This window comes from Quercus lobata, chromosome 2, assembly GCF_001633185.2.
Source record: "Quercus lobata isolate SW786 chromosome 2, ValleyOak3.0 Primary Assembly, whole genome shotgun sequence".
Taxonomy (NCBI): Eukaryota; Viridiplantae; Streptophyta; class Magnoliopsida; order Fagales; family Fagaceae; genus Quercus; species Quercus lobata.
The window spans coordinates 94,701,256-94,719,305 of NC_044905.1; the positions used below are offsets into that span (position 1 = coordinate 94,701,256).

General features: G+C 32.4%; 3 protein-coding genes across 3 annotated transcripts; all 3 read right to left on the bottom strand.

The window, feature by feature from the left end:
• Nucleotides 1–333: 333 nt before the first annotated feature.
• Nucleotides 334–687, bottom strand: LOC115973884 (protein DOWN-REGULATED IN DIF1 11-like). Its single transcript, XM_031094126.1, has one exon. It carries the CDS (start codon nucleotides 685–687, stop codon nucleotides 334–336), a length of 354 nt encoding a protein of 117 aa, XP_030949986.1.
• Nucleotides 688–7,123: 6,436 nt separating this feature from the next.
• LOC115973885 (protein DOWN-REGULATED IN DIF1 11-like) lies at nucleotides 7,124–7,474 on the bottom strand. Its single transcript, XM_031094127.1, has one exon. The coding sequence runs from the start codon at nucleotides 7,472–7,474 to the stop codon at nucleotides 7,124–7,126; it is 351 nt and encodes a 116-aa protein (XP_030949987.1).
• Nucleotides 7,475–10,844: 3,370 nt separating this feature from the next.
• Nucleotides 10,845–11,195, bottom strand: LOC115973886 (protein DOWN-REGULATED IN DIF1 11-like). Its single transcript, XM_031094129.1, has one exon. The coding sequence runs from the start codon at nucleotides 11,193–11,195 to the stop codon at nucleotides 10,845–10,847; it is 351 nt and encodes a 116-aa protein (XP_030949989.1).
• Nucleotides 11,196–18,050: the final 6,855 nt, after the last annotated feature.

Genomic DNA, 18,050 nt, shown 5'->3' on the forward strand with positions numbered 1-18,050 from the left:
ACTGAACAATATAAGGTATAAATTATATTGTAATAGTGTTAACATACCCATTCACCAATAGTTTGAAAATACTAATCACATTATATTTCTTTTAATTTTTTTAGATTGCCAACACAAAGGCTTTGTATAAAAACAACCATGATAAAGCCTTTCAATTTGAATATTGTTGCCATATAATAATTATATTGTTTGTTGATATATATAAGTTACTTCCATTTATTTATAAGATATCGAGATCACACAAAGATGAAGATCTTATTTCTTATCTTAAAATTGATGGTTACATATATGGCAGGCAAAAACAAATAGATAGCTTATCTTTTGAGGGAGAAGCTACTTAAGAGCGGGTGCAACAACCCCTGCGACTAAAGCACACTTATTCCAGATTTGCACACTTCTTGGTCGTGTTATGGTTTCGTTGGATTTGTAGCCATGTTGGGTATTGACGATATTGTCAAATAACCTGTTGTGGCATGTTAAACCTAATCTTGCAAGCGAGTGACAACAATAATCACTAACTGGCTTAGAATTTTGCCAAAAGATATCCGAGAAGATTTCTTGCCCACAGTCTGGACTTAGTTTTTTTGAGCAAAGCATCAAAGAGTTAAAATCTTGTTCAGCAGCCACCACAAAAGCTAAGAGCATGGCTGCCACCACCACGACTGAGAAGCTGTTGAGCTTGGCCATGACGATTGTTTGTTGAAGGTTGAGAGTAATATATCTTAATTTCTTGTGTTGGTTGTGGAAATAATATTGTTAATTGTTGGGATGATTTTATTTTTATGGAGAGTGAAGGTGTATTTATACTCGGAGGGTATGGGTACGTAATTAAAGTCATACTTAATTATACATTGGGGGGGTTTCCATTTTCAATATTTAGAAACTTCTCTCTTTTTATTTGCGTTAGAATTTATTCAATCAGTTATCAATGTTTCTATGGCTTTTTATTATTTGTGCCCGTTAAGTGAAATTAAGAAAATATTTTTTATTTTTTGAATAATGCACGTACTATAGGAAAGAAAATGTCCAAGAGAAGAAAAAAAAATATTAAAAGAAGAAGAAGAAAAAGTAATACACAACTTTTTTTCATTATCTTTTTAGCTTACTATTAATATTGTGATTGAAGATTAATGTATATAAAAAAGGAAAAAAATTCTACTCAATGAAAGAGATGTCAAAATGATGACCAACCATAGGAAAAGTTATTAATAATGTTTTTTTTTTTTTTTTTTTTTTTTTTTTTTTTGGTGGTGATTTTCTTTCTTTTTGCACATGAAGTTTAACATTCTCATTAGAGCATCAACATTGGTGGAGGCATTTTGCTAAAATGCTAAATTTTCCATCAAAATCAGGGTTGTCCAAGATCACTTGTGGACCTGACCCACTCGCCATTTTGATCTACCTGATTCGAAAACTACCCGATTCGACTACTGTGACAGGTCGGCCATGGTTTCTGAAGTACCTAACCTGATTTCGAAGAGTCAGTTGGCAAGTCCTTACATCTAAACCCGATTTTGACTGATTTGACTAATTCTATCACCAAAAGGCCGCCGATCTCCACTGTCTGAGGAATTTCTTACTCAGATCTCGCCAGATTCAGTGAGATCTCTTCGAGATTCGCCAGATTTGGCAAGATCTCGATTAGATCCGGTGAGATCTCTTCAAGATCGGGCTAGATCTCGCCAAACACGGCCGATTTTTGGCTAGATTCACCAAATTTTTGTCTAGATCTTGCGAGTTTTGGCCATATCTGATTCTGATCGAGACTCGACTACCTTCCGAAAAAGAACTGTCCAATCTGACCTAACTCTATGACCGGTAGGTGGTGAGTTTGGAAATATGGCATCCGACTTGGTTGGGTCGGTTGAGGGTTGGGCATAAACTCGACCTGGACCGACCTGTGGTCACCCCAAATCAAAATATAGCAAAGTGGGCTACATTGGTAGAGCAAAAGGCATGCATGCACGCACACACACACACACACACACACACACATATATATATATTTTTTTTTTCTCTTCCTTTCTTATTTTCTATTGCAAGCTCCTCTCTCTTCTCATACTCCTCACTTCTCTCACCCTTTCCCCTTATATTTTTCTCTCTTCCTCCACCTCTCTAATGCATCTCCCTTGCCCAGCTCCGACCCACCTCTTCCTCTACTTGGCACCGACCCAAGCAAACAGGTACTTTTCTCCCTTTATTTATTTATTTTTAATTATTTTTTTCTGTCTTCCTCCACTCCTCGCTGGCCCAACTACCCTGCCTAAATGCCGACCTATCTTTCTTCCTTCACTCATTGTCGATCCAAGTCCCAAGCCCCAAACCGACCCATCTTTGCCTCTATCGCTGACCCATCTCGCCCTCTCTTCTCTCTTTGGAGTTTTGTTTGGTTTTGGGTTAGGGATTAATTTTGGGTGCCACCAATTGTGACAAAGTTTGCTCGCCCATTTATAGGTGAGTTATCTCTGTCTTCTTCATGTTATGCTTAGGGTTTTTGATTTTGGGTTTTTGCTTCTAGTCTACTAGAATTGGAATGATAAATGTGAGATGATATATATATATATATATATATATATTTATATATCAGATATACATTCCAAATTGAAAGATCAATGTGGGAAATACTCATGACTTAGCATAGAATTTGAAGGCTTGTCTTTCCCTAACATTCGTATCTCAAAATATAAAGCTGTCAAACATGAGAGTTTAGTTTATGAAGGAAGAAATTTAAATTTTTTTTCCATTTCTTATAATGTCATACATACTCTTGCATTTGCATTTCAACACTTTCTTGATTGCAAGGAAGTGTATGTTTGCTATTTCTAAATTTTTACTGTAAATGTCAGTTGGGAATTTTCTGTGTATAGGGAAGTTTATAGTCATTGATTCTAATTTATTACAATAAATGTCATGTTGGAATTGTTCTGGGAACTGTTCTGTTTACAGGGAAGTATATGTTTTTTGTTTATAATTTATTGGTGTAAATGTTAGTTTGATAATTTTCTATGTTCATGAAAGTTTATATTTGTTGTTTCTAATTTATTACAGTAAATGTCTTTACTTTTAGTCTGCCTAGAAGTATATATTGTTGTTTCTAATTTATGGAGTCACAAGGAGACTTGCCATATTATACTGGTATCATAAACATGAATATTGATATTGACTCACCACTTTTGGGTATATCTCAAAATAATCCAATGTCCTTTTCTAATTCTCCAATTCAAGTTAAGCATGACTCTTCTAAGAAAGCAAAACGGGCTAGTGTTGATGCCATACACAGTAATGAGCAAACACAAAATACATTTTGTCAAAAAGTTTGGGAATACTTCAAGGAGCACAATACTTTCGGTACCACGTATACTGCTATTTCCCTAATAAGTCATTGGAGAACGATTAACAAGGAGACAAATAGGTTTTGTGGGTGTATGGCTAAAGTTAACGCAATTTATCAAAGTGGTACGACTGAACAAGATAAGATATAAATTATATTGCAATAGTGTTAACATACCCATTCACCAATAGTTTGAAAATACTAATCACGTTATATTTCTTTTAATCTTTTTAGATTGCCAACACGAAGGCTTTGTATAAAAACAACCATGATAAAGCCTTTCAATTTGAATATTGTTGCCATATAATAATTATATTGTTTGTTGATATATATAAGTTACTTCCATTTATTTATAAGATATCGAGATCACGCAAAGATGAAGATCTTATTTCTTATCTTAAAATTGATTGTTACATATATGGCAGGCAAAAACAAATAGATAGCTTATCTTTGAGGGAGAAGCTACTTAAGTGCGGGTGCAACAGCCCCTGCGACTAAAGCACACTTATTCCAGATTTGCACACTTCTTGGTCGTGTTATGGTTTCGTTGGATTTGTAGCCATGTTGGGTATTGATGATATTGTCAAATAACCTGTTGTGGCATGTTAAACCTAATCTTGCAAGCGAGTGACAACAATAATCACTGACTGGCTTAGAATTTTGCCAAAAGATATCCGAAAAGATTTCTTGCCCACAGTCTGGACTTAGTTTTTTTGAGCAAAGCATCAAAGAGTTAAAATCTTGTTCAGCAGCCACCACAAAAGCTAAGAGCATGGCTGCCACCACCACGACTGAGAAGTTGTTGAGCCTGGCCATGACAATTGTTTGTTCAAGGCTGAGAGTAATATATATTAATTTCTTGTGTTGGTTGTGGAAATAATATTGTTAATTATTGGGATGATATGAGATTCATGGAGAGTAAAGGTGTATTTATACTCGGAGGGTATGGGTACGTAATTAACGTCATACTTAATTATACATTGGGGGGGTTTCCATTTTCAATATGTAGAAACTTCTCTCTTTTTATTTGCATTTGAATTTATTCAATCAGTTATCAATCTTTAATGGAGCTTTGAAGTTTCGAGTTTCGTTCTATGGCTTTTTATTATTTATGCCAGTTAAGTGAAATTAAGAAAATATATATTTTTTTGAATAATGCATGTACTGTACGAAAAAAAATATCCAAGAGAAGAAAAAAAAAGAAAAAAAAAAAAAGAAAGAAGAAAAGTAATACACACATTTTTCATAATCTTTTTAGTTTACTATTAATATTGTGATTGAAGAGTAGTGTATATAAAAATGGAAAAATTCTACTCTATGAAAGAGATGTCAAAGTGATGACCAACCATAAGAAAAGTTCTTAATTTTGTTGTGATTTTCTTTATTTTAATCTAGACAATTAAATCATTAAAGAATGACTAAGATTTAAGTAAATCTATTTGGTAGAGTACTCTAAGAAATATAGAGGATCTGAATCCAAATTACACTCCCGAGAATAAGTATCTAACAAAACTCGCAATTTCTTCCATTATTAGGATTTAACAAATCTCCTTATTTTGTTAGGGTACCATCGTGAATTAGAGATTTGATTTAATGATTGATGTTTCTTTTTTTTACTTTTCCTATTATCAGAAAATGATCATTACATTATGTATTGTTGTTTTAGGATGAAACAGTGAGTGTGGAAAGTTTTAGGTACAAGATATTACTATAAAACATTGAGTGGTGTTTAACCCTTACGGTCACTCTATTAGCTAAAAGAGTCCTGTAGAAAAATGAGAATCTCCAATGGGACTAACCTATGGGGTTGGCTATAGGTATTCCAATGAGAATCTCCAACTTTGAAAATTCGTTCTATGTCATGTTCTTGCATTATGAGGTCAACCACAGCTACTCTGATGACTAACTCATGTAATAATTTTAGGAAAATTTCAATATATAAATTGCATGTAAGTATTTCAATGTACAATATGTATATAGTTTTTTAAGGTTCTTTTTGCTATTTATAATTTTACAAGTCACCTCCTTATGGGTATTATAGAAATTTCTAGTTTCCTTAAATTAAAAGCGGAGTATTGACACCCTTTTTCTTTTGGGAACCCCAAAATGGAGTGGGTGAGATAACATCTCTTCCATGGTCTTTCAAATAAGTCTGAATTTAATAAAGATGTGATATAAAATTTATGCTCTATACCATCCAATAAGAGCTTTTCAAATCAATATTTTACAAAATAAGGAATAGGAAGTGGCACACACAATACTTTCAAATTACAATCTATCTACGCTTATAGATTAGACCACCATCTCCTTAAGCTTTGTCATTGCTGGTATTTGCCATAGTTCCTAGCAGTGGTTAGCACACCCACCTCTCTCTCTCAAAACCACCCCAAACCATCATCTTTCAAGTTTCAAACCCCCAAATCACACCATTGTCTATACCCATTTCAAAAACCACCTGGATTGAAGAGAGAGAGAGAGAGAGAGAGAGAGATAGAAGGAGTTTATGGGTGGGGGGGGGGGGGGAGGAGGTCGGTAATGGTGGCAAAGATGGAGGGGATGAAGAGGGAATGACCAAATTTGAGAGGGAGAAGGTGGCCGAGGTGGAAATGGAAGTGGAAAGGAGTAGAGGGAGAGAGCATGGAAGAGTGTAGGGTATTGATGAGAGATTATTGGGTATGACACTTTCTATTATTTATTTTATGAAATGCTGATATGACATGTTGGGATTGTAGGGGTTTTACACTAGATTTTTATAGCATCTAAACTCTTTTTGAATTATGATGCTAATCAATGGTTAAGTCGCATTAAATTAATGACATTTCATGGTAGTTGAAACCAATTTGACTAAAAAATAATTAGTTATGTGAATATTGGGTGATATTTTAATGTTGAGAATTTCAATTTATCTTTTAGGGTTTTATTTTAACACATGTATAAATCATTTTCTGATTTTTTAAAGTCAAAACTACACTTATGATTCACATGAAAGGCTTCTGAGTAGCTTAGCAATCACCACCCCGTTTTTTAAAGGATCAATAGCTAGACAAACCTAAAGTATAATTTATCCTTCTTTTTTTTCTACTTTCGAAAGGTTATTATAATGTTTTTTTTTCCTGATTAAAAATCTTGCTTCTTTATTTCTTTTTTATTTTCAGACCCTTTTTTTTTTTTTAATTTTTGCTTTTATATGTTCTGATATTAATAAAATAGAAAAGATTTTCTTCCCTTTTTTCAAAATGAAGTTTGACATTAAAAAAAGAAAGTTTAATAGTTATGATATAACTATAAAACAAATACATAATAAATAAAATTCATTACAAAAGGAAATAAAAAGAAAAGAAAAGAAATCAATTTTTTTATAATGGATAAGAAAAAAAGGTGAAGATTATTTTTTGAAAGAAGAAGGGGCAGATATGGTAACAAAATGAGAGGTTTTGGAATTTTTAGTAGGGCAAGGGGGCTGGTTTCGCCTTTGCAACTATTTAAGTTCCTTCTCAAATATTTGTTATTTAATTTATATAAGATAATTCCGCAATATATATAGTGGATAATCACAATCTGATCACAATTTAGTGCACAAACTTTTAATTACTACATTAATTTGATCTCAAAATTTTGAAATAAAATGAAATTATTAATATTTTGTTCAAAAAAAAAAATAGTGATGATACAAAGATGAAGACATTATTAATTTTTATAGAAAATTGATGGTTACATGGTGGGCAAAAACAAATAGAGATAGCTTTATTCTTTTTTTTTTTTTGGGGGGGGGGGGGTTGGGGGTGAAGCTACTTAAGCAGCAGGTGGAACAGGCCCTGCAACTAAAGAACACTTATTCCAGATTTGCACACTTCTTGGTCGTGTTATTGTTTCATTGGATTTGTAGCCAGGTTGACTATCGACGATATTGTCAAACAACTTATTGTGGCATGTTAAACCTATTCTTGCAAGCGAGTAACAACAATAATCGCTGACTGGCTTAGAACTGTGCCCAAAGATATTCATAAAGATTTCTTCCCCACAGTTTGGTTTTAGTTTGTTTGAGCAAATTATCAAAGAGTTAAAATCTTGTTTAGCAACCACCACAAAAGCTAAGAGCATGGCCGCCACCACCATGACTGAGAAGCTGTTGAGCCTTGCCATGACGATTGTTTGTTTAAGGTTAATTGGTATATGTTTCTTGAGTAAGTTTAGGAAATAATATTGTTGATGGGATGATATGAGACTCATGGAGAGTAAAGGTGTATTTATACACGGAGGGTACGTAAGGTTATACTTAATACATTGGGGGGTTTTCAATTTTCAATGTTTAATTAGAAACTTCTCTCTTCATTTGCTTTAGACTTCATTCAATCAGTTATCAATGTTCAATGGTGGTTTGAACTTTTGTTCTATGGATTTTTATTATTACTTTATTAGAGCCCGTTACGTGAGTCAAGGAAATATTTATTTTTTATTTTTATTTATAAAGAATGCTCGTATTGTACAAAAGAGAGTGTCCACGTGAACAAAAAAAGAAAAAGTACTAATATACAGTTGCACACAACTTTTTTTATATTCTTTTTGATGCTTAGAGTCCGTTTGGATACAGCTGAAAACTGAAAACTGAAATTGAAAACTGAAAAACACTGTAGCGAAATAATTTTTAAATGTGTGAATAGTATCGTGGGACCCATTTTTAATGAAAAAGTTGCTGAAAAGTGAAATTTGTGGGTTCGTGAATAGTACACGATGTGCTGTGATTGGTCAAAAAAATTTGAAAAGTCAAAGTTTGCGGCTACTGTTTATTGAACAGTGCATGAACAGTAGCCGCAACACTCAAAACGCTCAAAAACGCGTGAAAAAAAAAAAAAAAAAAAAAAACCGCAAACGCAGAAGTTTTCATCCCAATCCAAACGCATTCTTACTAATAATAATATTGTGAATATATATATTATATAAATTTAAAAAGAAAAATTCTACTCTATGTAAGAGACATCAATGTGATGATCAACCATAAGAAAAATCCTTACGCTCAATGATTAATTGTAAATTTTTTCTTTTTTCTTTTTTTTTTGGTGATTAGTCTTTGAAAAAGGTATATATTCAAACCTGGGGCATAGGTGAGTGAATACAAGTCATAGCAGTAACTTCCGAGGCTAGGAACCAATTTTTATTTCACATTATAGGTCCATTATTCAGGCTTAATTAGTTTTAATCTATGGATTGCAGGGAATTCTATATATAATTCATGCCAAATTACACTCGAGAGAATAAGTACCTAACAAAAACTCACAATTTCTTCCATTAATTAGTAGGATTTAACAAACTTTTTTTTGGGGCAGCATCGTCGGTGAGAGGTTTGAATAATGATTCATGTTTCTTTTGGTACTTTTCCTAATGTCAGCAAATGTTCATTTCTTTATGTAATGTTGTGTTAGGATGAAACAGTAAGTGGAAAATTTTAGGTAAAGGGAATCACTATAATACTCTTTAGTGGCTTTGAAACCTTATGGTCACTCTATTAGCTAAAAGAGTCCTGTAGAAAAATGAGGATCTCCATTGGGACTAGCCAATAGGGTTGGCCATAGGTACTCCAATGCAAATCTCCAACTTTGAAGATTCGTTCTATGTCAAATTCTTGCATTATGAGATACCTACTACTATATTTGGGACTAACTAATGGGGTTAGACTTAGGTACTTTGATGACTAAATCATGTGTTAGGTTCTAAATATTTAGGATAAATATTTAGATTCTTAATTTATGTATGTTGGCAAACCGAGAACAAAAAAAATGTCTGGATTAAGTGTTAGACATTGCTCAAGATTCTTCAAGTCAACTTTCAAGAATTGTTAAGCTGTAGAAAGAAGGGTTTAGATTTTGTAAAGCTCGACTGATCGAAAGAAAGGTTTGACCTCAAAAATCAAGCCCAAACCCGCGAAAACGTTTAGGGTTTCAGTCAAACACTACTAGGTATAAAAGGAAAACCATAATAACGTTTTAGAAGTTCTTGAAAGACTTGTGAGTTACTTTTGTGAGGTTTTTGTAACATTCTAACTCAACAAGCATCTACCAAAACGAGATCTACAATCAAGAACTAGTGGAAATAAGTTTCTGCATAAAGATCTACTATTGATGGTGATCTGAAATCTTTGAGTGAAATCTCAAAATCACAAATGTGGGAGTTTGTGATCAGCAAATTCAAGATAGAAGAGTCCATGGAGTCGGAAGTAAGTTCTACAAAAGGTAGCTTTAGATTTAGGGTTTAAATTTATTGTAAACTTTTAATCTATTGTAATAGATTTGTTTACCTTAAGGATAGCTAGGTTAAATCTTCCCTAGGTTTTTACCTTAAAACGGTTGGTTTCATTGGTTTTCTTGGGTCTTCATATTACTGTCTTCTTTAATTTTTTGCACCAAGTAATATGTTTGCATGTGTTTAAACTATATCTCATAATTAACCTAAGTAACTACTTAGCTAATTCATTAGGTTAAACTAATTTGTTCCAAAAGGGGTCTAAACATAACAAACAAGTGGTTGAAACCAATTTGACTCTAAAAAAAAAAAGTGGTTGAAACCAATTTGACTAAAAAATAATAATTCATATAAATATTGGGTACTGATATTTTAATGTTCAGAATTCTACAAAAACTAAAATATTCATTCTATTAAATTTATTTTTTAAGGTTTTAATTTAACGCATGTACATGTCATTTAATTAACGCACGTATATGTCATTTATTTTCATGAAGAAAATAAACTATTCTATATATAAAAACTTTTTTTTGAGTCTTTCTATATATAAAAACTTGAGTTTCCTTTTATAATTTTTGTTTCACTTTTGAAAGATAATATTAATGTTTTTTTTTTTTTTTTTTTTTTCAGGCTTTATTTTGCTTTATATGATTTGATATTAATAAAATTGAAAATATTTTCTTTCCTTTTTTCAAAATGAAGTTTAACATTAATTTTTTTTATTAGTTATGATATAACTATAAAAATAAATGCATAATAAAGAAAATTTATTACAAAAGGAAATAAAAAGAAAAGAAAAAAAATCAAAATTTTATATTGGAGAAGAAAAGAGGGGGGAAGATGTTTTTTGAATGAAGAAGGGGGCAGATATAATAACAAAATGGGAGGTTTTGGAATTTTTAGTGGAGCAAGGGAGTGACCCCCTGGCTTCGCCTTTGCTACTATGTAAGTTCCTTATCAAATATTTGTTAATTTATATAGGATAATTCACAGAGAGAGAGAGAGAGAGAGAGAGAGAGAGAGAGAGAGAGAGAGAGAGAGAGAGAGAGAGAGAGAGAGAGAGAGAGATCACAATTTTGTGCACAAACTTTTAATTACTACATTAATTTGATCTCTCAATTTTGAAATAAAATGAAAATATTAATGTTTCGTCCAAATTTAAAAAAAAAAACTGTGATCATGCAAAGATGAAGACATTATTAATTTCTATAGAAAATTGATGGTTACATGGTGGGCAAAAACAAATAGATAGCTTAATTCTTTTGGGGGAAGCTACTTAAGCAGTAGGTGGAACAGGCCCAGCAACTAAAGAACACTTATTCCAGATTTGCACACTTCTTGGTCGTGTTATGGTTACGTTGGATTTGTAGCCAGGTTGAGTATTGACGATATTGTCAAACAACATGTTGTGGCATGTTAAACCTATTCTTGCAAGAGAGTGACAACAATTATCACTGACAGGCTTAGAACTGTGCCCGAAGATATTCATAAAGATTTCTTCCCCACAGTCTGGACCTAGTTTGGTTGAGCAAGTCCTCAAAGCGTCAAAATCTTGTTCAGCAGCCACCACAAAAGCTAAGAGCATGGTCGCCACCACCACAACTGAGAAGCTGTTGAGCCTTGCCATGACGGTTTTTTGTTTAAGGTTAAATGGTATATGTTTCTTGTGTAGGTTGTGGAAATAATATTGTTGTTGGGATGATATGAGACTCATGAAGAGTAAAGGTTTATTTATACACAGAGTGTACGGTAAGGTTATACTTAATACATTGGGGGGTTTTCAATTTTCAATGTTTAATTAGAAACTTCTCTCTTCATTTGCTTTAGAATTTATTCAGTCAGTTATCAATGTTCAATGGTGCTTTGAAAATTTGTTAAATGAATTTTTATTATTACTTTATTAGAGCCCGTTATGTGAATCAAGAAAATATTTATTTTTTATTTTTAAAGAATGCACGTATTGTACAAAAGAGTGTGTCCAAGTGAACAAAAAAAAAGTACTAATATACAGTTGCACACAACTTTTTTTATATACTTTTTGATGCTTAATAATAATATTGTGAATATATATATAAAAGTGTGTGTATAAAAATTTAAAGGAAAAATTCTACTCTATGAAAGAGACATCAATGTGATGATCAACCATAAGAAAAATACTTAATAATTACGCTCAATGATTGTAAAATATTTTTTAATTATTTTTTAATGGTGATTAGTCTTTGAAAAAGGTATATATTCAAACCTGGGGCATAAGTGAGTGAATACAAGTCATAGCAGTGACTTCCGAGGCTAGGAACCAATTTTTATTTCGCATTATAGGTCCATTATTCAGGCTTAATTTTAATCTATGGATTGCAGGGAATTCTATATATAATTCATGCCAAATTACACTCGAGAGAATAAGTACCTAACAAAAGGGCTGGCATAGGTACTCCAATGCAAATCTCCAACTTTGAAGATTCGTTCTATGTCATATTCTTGCATTATGAGATACCTACTAACTATATTTGGGACTAACTAATGGGGTAAGATTTAGGTACTCCGATGACTAAATCATGTGTTAGGTTCTAAATATTTAGGATAAATGTTTAGATTCTTAATTTATGTATGTTGGCAAACCGAGAACAAGATTGTTCAAGTCAAGTTTCAAGAACTGTCAAGCTGCAGAAAGAAGAGTTCAGATTTTGTGAAACTTGACCGATCGAAAGAAAGGTTCGACTGCGTAAATCAGGCCCAAGCTCGTGAAAATGTTTAGGGTTTCAGTCCAACACTACTAGGTATAAAAGGAAAACCATAATCACGTTTTAGAAGCTCTTGGAAGACTTGTGAGTTACTCCTGTGAGATCTGCGAGGTTTCTTTAACCTTCTAACTCTACAAGCATCTACCGGAACGAGATCTACAATCAAGAACTAGTGGAAACAAATTGCTGTATAAAGATCTACTACTGAAGGTGATCTAAAACCTTTGAGTGAGATCTCAAAGTTACAAATGTGGGAGTTTGTGATCAGTAAATTCAAGATAGAAGAGTTCGTGGAATTGGAGTTGCATGTGGTCGTGTTAGTAAGTTCTACAAGAGGTAGTTTTAGATTTAGGGTTTAAATCTATTGTAAACTTCCATTCTATTATAGTAGATTTGATTACCTTGATGTTAGTTAGGTTAAATCCTCCCTAGGTTCTTACTTTAAAATCGTTGGTTTCATTTGTTTTCTTGAGTTATCATATTACTGTCTTCTTTAATTTTCCGCACCAAGTAATATGTTTGCATGTGTTTAACCTAGATCTCATAATTAACCTGAGTAACTACTTATTCAGCAAAAGAAAGAAAGAAAAACCTAAGTAACTACTTGGCTAATTCATTAGGTTAAACTAATCGATCTATTCCAAAAGGGGTCTATACAAAACAAACAAGTGGTTGAAACCAATTTGACTAAAAAATAATAATTCATATAAATATTGGGTACTGATATTTTAATGTTGAGAATTCCACAAAAACTAACATATTCATTCTATTAAATTTATTTTTAAGGTTTTAATTTAACGCATGTATATGTCATTTATTGATTTTTTAAAGTCAAAGCTCAACTCACAATTAACATAGCATCCCTCCCCCTCTTTTTAGGAGTAGTTAGACAGACTTTTAAGTATAACTCATGTGATGTATGATGTTCAAGTAAATACTTATAGGTTATAAAATGATTAAATTTGTAACCTATTAAAACTATATTGTGAACACACACACACATATATATATCTATATATATATATATATATGCACTTAAATTTCATAGTTTTTTTTTTTTAAACAATATTAACTTTAGAGTTTTTTTTAATTTTATATATATATATATATATATGTAAGTATCTATATATTTATACTATTATTTAAGAAACTTCCTTTGTTTAGACTCTAACTTTTGGATGTCACAAAATACCGGAAAATGTTTTTCTCCAAACTAGTTTGGAGAGAAACTTTTTAAACTATTCCTATATCCTTCATTTTATTTGATGTTAATTTAGAAAATCTAACCATTGTGTTTCATTTTTTTTTTTTTTTTAATGTTATTAACATGAATGTCAAATTTCACTCAAAAAGGATATTATTTACTATTCGATTAATAAATTTTTTTATACATAATTTTAGACCATAAAAACTTGAAATTTATTCATTTAATTGATGATATAGCTATTATTTTTTGTGTTGGATTATTTAGATCCCTATATACTTAGGTCGTTTAATCTAATTAAATACCGAGTTAATATTTAGTTCATTTAAACAGATTTAGGTTAAACACAAACAATCATATTACTTAATGTAGAAAAGTAAAGAAGATAAGCGATATGATTACCTAGGAAAACTAATGAAATAGTCTAGTTTTAAGGTAAAAAATCTAGGGAGGATTTAACCTAAACAATCCACAAGGCAACAAATTCACTAAATAGATTGGAAGTTTTACAATAAATATTTCCCTAAATCTAAAGCTCCCACTTGTATTACTTACTCATGTGATCACATGCAGCTCCAAATTCACGGACTCTTCTATCTGAATTTGTCGCACACAATCACCCTCATTTGTGACTTTGAGAGTTCCACTCAAAGATTTCAACACAAACACTCCAGTTTGTGATTTCATTAAGACCACCCTTGAAGGTTTAAATCTCTAGCACCTTTTTTTTTTTTAATAAAATAGAAAATATTTGCTTTCCTTTTTTCAAAATGAAGTTTAACATTAAAAAAGAAGTTTATTAGTTATGATATAACTATAAAAGTAAATGCATAATAAAGAAAATTCATTACAAAAGAAAATAAAAAGAAAAGAAAAAATCAAAATTTTGTATTGGATAAGAAAAAGGGGGAAGATTTTTTTTTTGAATGAAGAAGGGGCCGGGGTAGATATAATTACAAAATGGGAGGTTTCGGAATTTTTAGTGGAGTAAGGGAGTGACCCCCTGGCTTCACCTTTGCTACTATGTAAGTTCCTTATCAAATATTTGCTACTTAATTCATATAGGATAATTCAATTATATATATATATATATATAGAGAGAGAGAGAGAGAGAGAGAGAGAGAGAGAGAGAGAGAGAGAGAGAGAGAGAGAGAGAGAGAGAGAGAGAGTAGTCACAATCTCCTCCTCATCGCTTAATTTGATCACAATTTTGTGCACAAATTTTTAATTACTACATTAATTTGATCTCTCAATTTTGAAATAAAATGAAAATATTAATGTTTCGTTCAAATTAAAAAAAAATAAAAAAATAAAAAATAAAAAACAGTGATCATGCAAAGATGAAGACATTATTAATTTCTATAGAAAATTGTTAGTTACATGGTGGGCAAAAACAAATAGATAGCTTTATTCTTTTGGGGGGAAGCTACTTAAGCAGCAGGTGGAACAGGCCCAGCAACTAAAGAACACTTATTCCAGATTTGCACACTTCTTGGTCGTGTTATGGTTACATTGGATTTGTAGCCAGGTTGAGTATTGACGATATTGTCAAACAACATGTTGTAGCATGTTAAACCTATTCTTGCAAGAGAGTGACAACAATTATCACTGACAGGCTTAGAACTGTGCCCAAAGATATTCATAAAGATTTCTTCTCCACAGTCTGGACTTAGTTTGGTTGAGCAAATCCTCAAAGAGTTAAAATCTTGTTCAGCAGCCACCACAAAAGCTAAGAGCATGGCCGCCACCACCATGACTGAGAAGCTGTTGAGCCTTGCCATGACGATTGTTTGTTCAAGGTTAAATGGTATGTGTTTCTTGTGTAGGTTGTGGAAATAATATTGTTGTTGGGATGATATGAGACTCATGAAGAGTAAAGGTGTATTTATACACGGAGGGTACATAAGGTTATACTTAATACATTGGGGGTTTCAATTTGAGATTAAATTCAATAAGGATGAGGTATAAACCCTTTGATTTACATCAGCCAATAAAGACCTGCCACATCAGACTTTTACTTAAACTCATTGTAAAATCAATACATCCTAATACACCTAATAGCATCTCAAAAAACAAAACAAAAAACCCTATTTCATGTTTTCCCTAAAATCTCATAAGCTCTTGCATCTCCAAGACACAATTCTCGCTTGATTGTGTACGAGAAAAATTCTCGAAGACACAAAAATGAAATCAAGCATAATAGAAGACACAAAAGTAAGTTTGATAATAGTAGCAACTAAGTAGTGTATGGCGTGGGTGGCTGTGAACTGCAAGATCTATCTTTGGTTGCAACAGTAATGGAAATGGTCTGAGGTTACTTATAATTTCAAACAATTGATATTGCAATATTTACCTTCAAATAAATATCAATTGCTTTATAAAACCCATCATCAATGACACGAGCATAATCAAGCAGTATCTCAATCATAGCAATGAATTTTTGTAGACTCAGATAAGGATCTGGGGCAATTTCTTGGAGATGCACAATTCTCGCTTTATTATACACAAGTCTATAATATATCCTCCGTTTGATTTGGCCATTGCTATATTTTGATATCTTGTTGGAGCTCAGCGAGGTAGTACGATGGCAAACGGATTTCCGGCGAGGATTGTGGCTACTAATGAGGGAGTGAGATTTAAGGAAAAACGTGAAATAGGGTTTCTTATTTTGTTTTTTGCGTTGTTATTAGGTATCTTAGGATGTATTGATTTTACAATGAGTTTAAGTAAAAGTCTAATGTGGCATGTCCTTATTGGTTGGTGTAAACCAAAAGGTTTACACCCCATCCTTATTGAATTTAATCTCTTTCAATTTTCAATGTTTAATTAGAAACTTCTCTCTTCATTTGTTTTAGAATTTATTCATTCAGTTATCAATGATCAATGGTTCTTTGAAATTTTGTTCTATGGATTTTTATTATTACTTTATTAGAGCCCGTTACGTGAAGCAAGAAAATATTTATTTTTTATTTTTTATTCTTAAAGAATGCGCGTATTGTGCAAAAGAGTGTCCCAGTGAACAAAAAAAAGTACTAATTAATATATAGTTGCGCACAACTTTTTTTATAATCTTTTTGATGCTTACTAATAATATTGGGAGAATATATATATATATATATATATATATAAATTTAAAAGGAAAAATTCTACTCTATGAAAGAGTTGTCAATGTGATGATCAACCATAAGAAAAATACTTGGTGGGAAAGGTCGTAGACCCATTTTGAAGTTGGGCCTGGTCTAAAGATTGGGCTCAGCCTGAAGATGGATAGAATGAGATGTAACAACATTAAAATCCATTACCTATGCCGAGGACACGAGTAGGTCCAAAGATAGACATACATCCAAACACCTAATAAGTGTCAAGCACAAATTTTTAAGAAATTCTCTCAATGTCAGAAGACTAGGTCCCACTTCTGATAAGCGATTTAATAGGCAAGAATAGTGCTTTAGATTCAGATAGCCACCTTAACCCCTGAATCAATGAATCCCACACACGTGTGGAAGATTCTGTCATCATGAGGACTCCACCAACAAGAGAGTATAAAAAGGGAAGGAGGTTATGGGGTGAGGAGTTGAAAAAATTGGGGGTGAGAAACACAAGAGAAAGGTGAGAGCATAATCCTCAAGAATTGAGATCTTGCTTGGAACTCGAAAAGGGAAGTTCGGCCAGTGAGTTGCATCCTCGGCCAAGAACTTGTATCATAACGACGGATCAACAGGATGACCCGATCCATCATAGCGATAGACTATTCTTGGGATCTCTCATTGTGGACCAAAAACATTAGCAGAGAACAAATTAATTGAGGGCTTAATTAGGCCCACACATAGACGAAAGTCAGTGGGCCATAGATACTACATTAATAATTACGCTCAATGATTGTAATATTTTTTTTTGGTGGGTGATTAGTCTTTGAAAAAGGTATATATTCAAACCTGGGGCATAGGTGAGTGAATACAAGTCATAATAGTAACTTCCGAGGCTAGGAAGCAATTTTTGTTTCACATTACAGGTCCATTATACAGGCTAATTTTTTTTTTTTTTGATGGGATATACAGGCTAAATTTTAATCTATAGTTTGCAGGGAATTCTATATATAATTAATGCCAATTACACTCGAGAGAATAAGTACCTAACAAAAAATCACAATTTCTTCCATTAATGATCAGAAGGGTTTAACAAACTTTTTTTTGAGGCTGCATCGTCGATGAGAGGTTTGAATAATGATTCATGTTTCTTTTGGTACTTTTTCTAATGTTAGCAAATGTTCATTTCTTTATGTAATGTTGTGTTAGGATGAAATAGTAAGTGGAAAATTTTAGGTAAAGGTTGTCACTATAATACTCTTTAGTGGCTTTGAACCCTTATGGTCACTCTATTAGCTAAAAGAGTCCGGTGGAAAAATGAGTATCTCCATTGGGACTAGCCAATTATAAGGTTGGCCATTGGTACTCCAATGCGAATCTCCAACTTTGAAGATTCGTTCTATGTCATATTCTTGCATTATAAGATACCTACTTACTATATTTGGGACTAA

Coding starts and splice junctions, on each gene's coding strand:
- LOC115973885 (XM_031094127.1), bottom strand. CDS start 7,474: ATGGCAAGGCTCAACAGCTTCTCAGTCATGGTGGTGGCGGCCATGCTC.
- LOC115973886 (XM_031094129.1), bottom strand. CDS start 11,195: ATGGCAAGGCTCAACAGCTTCTCAGTTGTGGTGGTGGCGACCATGCTC.
- LOC115973884 (XM_031094126.1), bottom strand. CDS start 687: ATGGCCAAGCTCAACAGCTTCTCAGTCGTGGTGGTGGCAGCCATGCTC.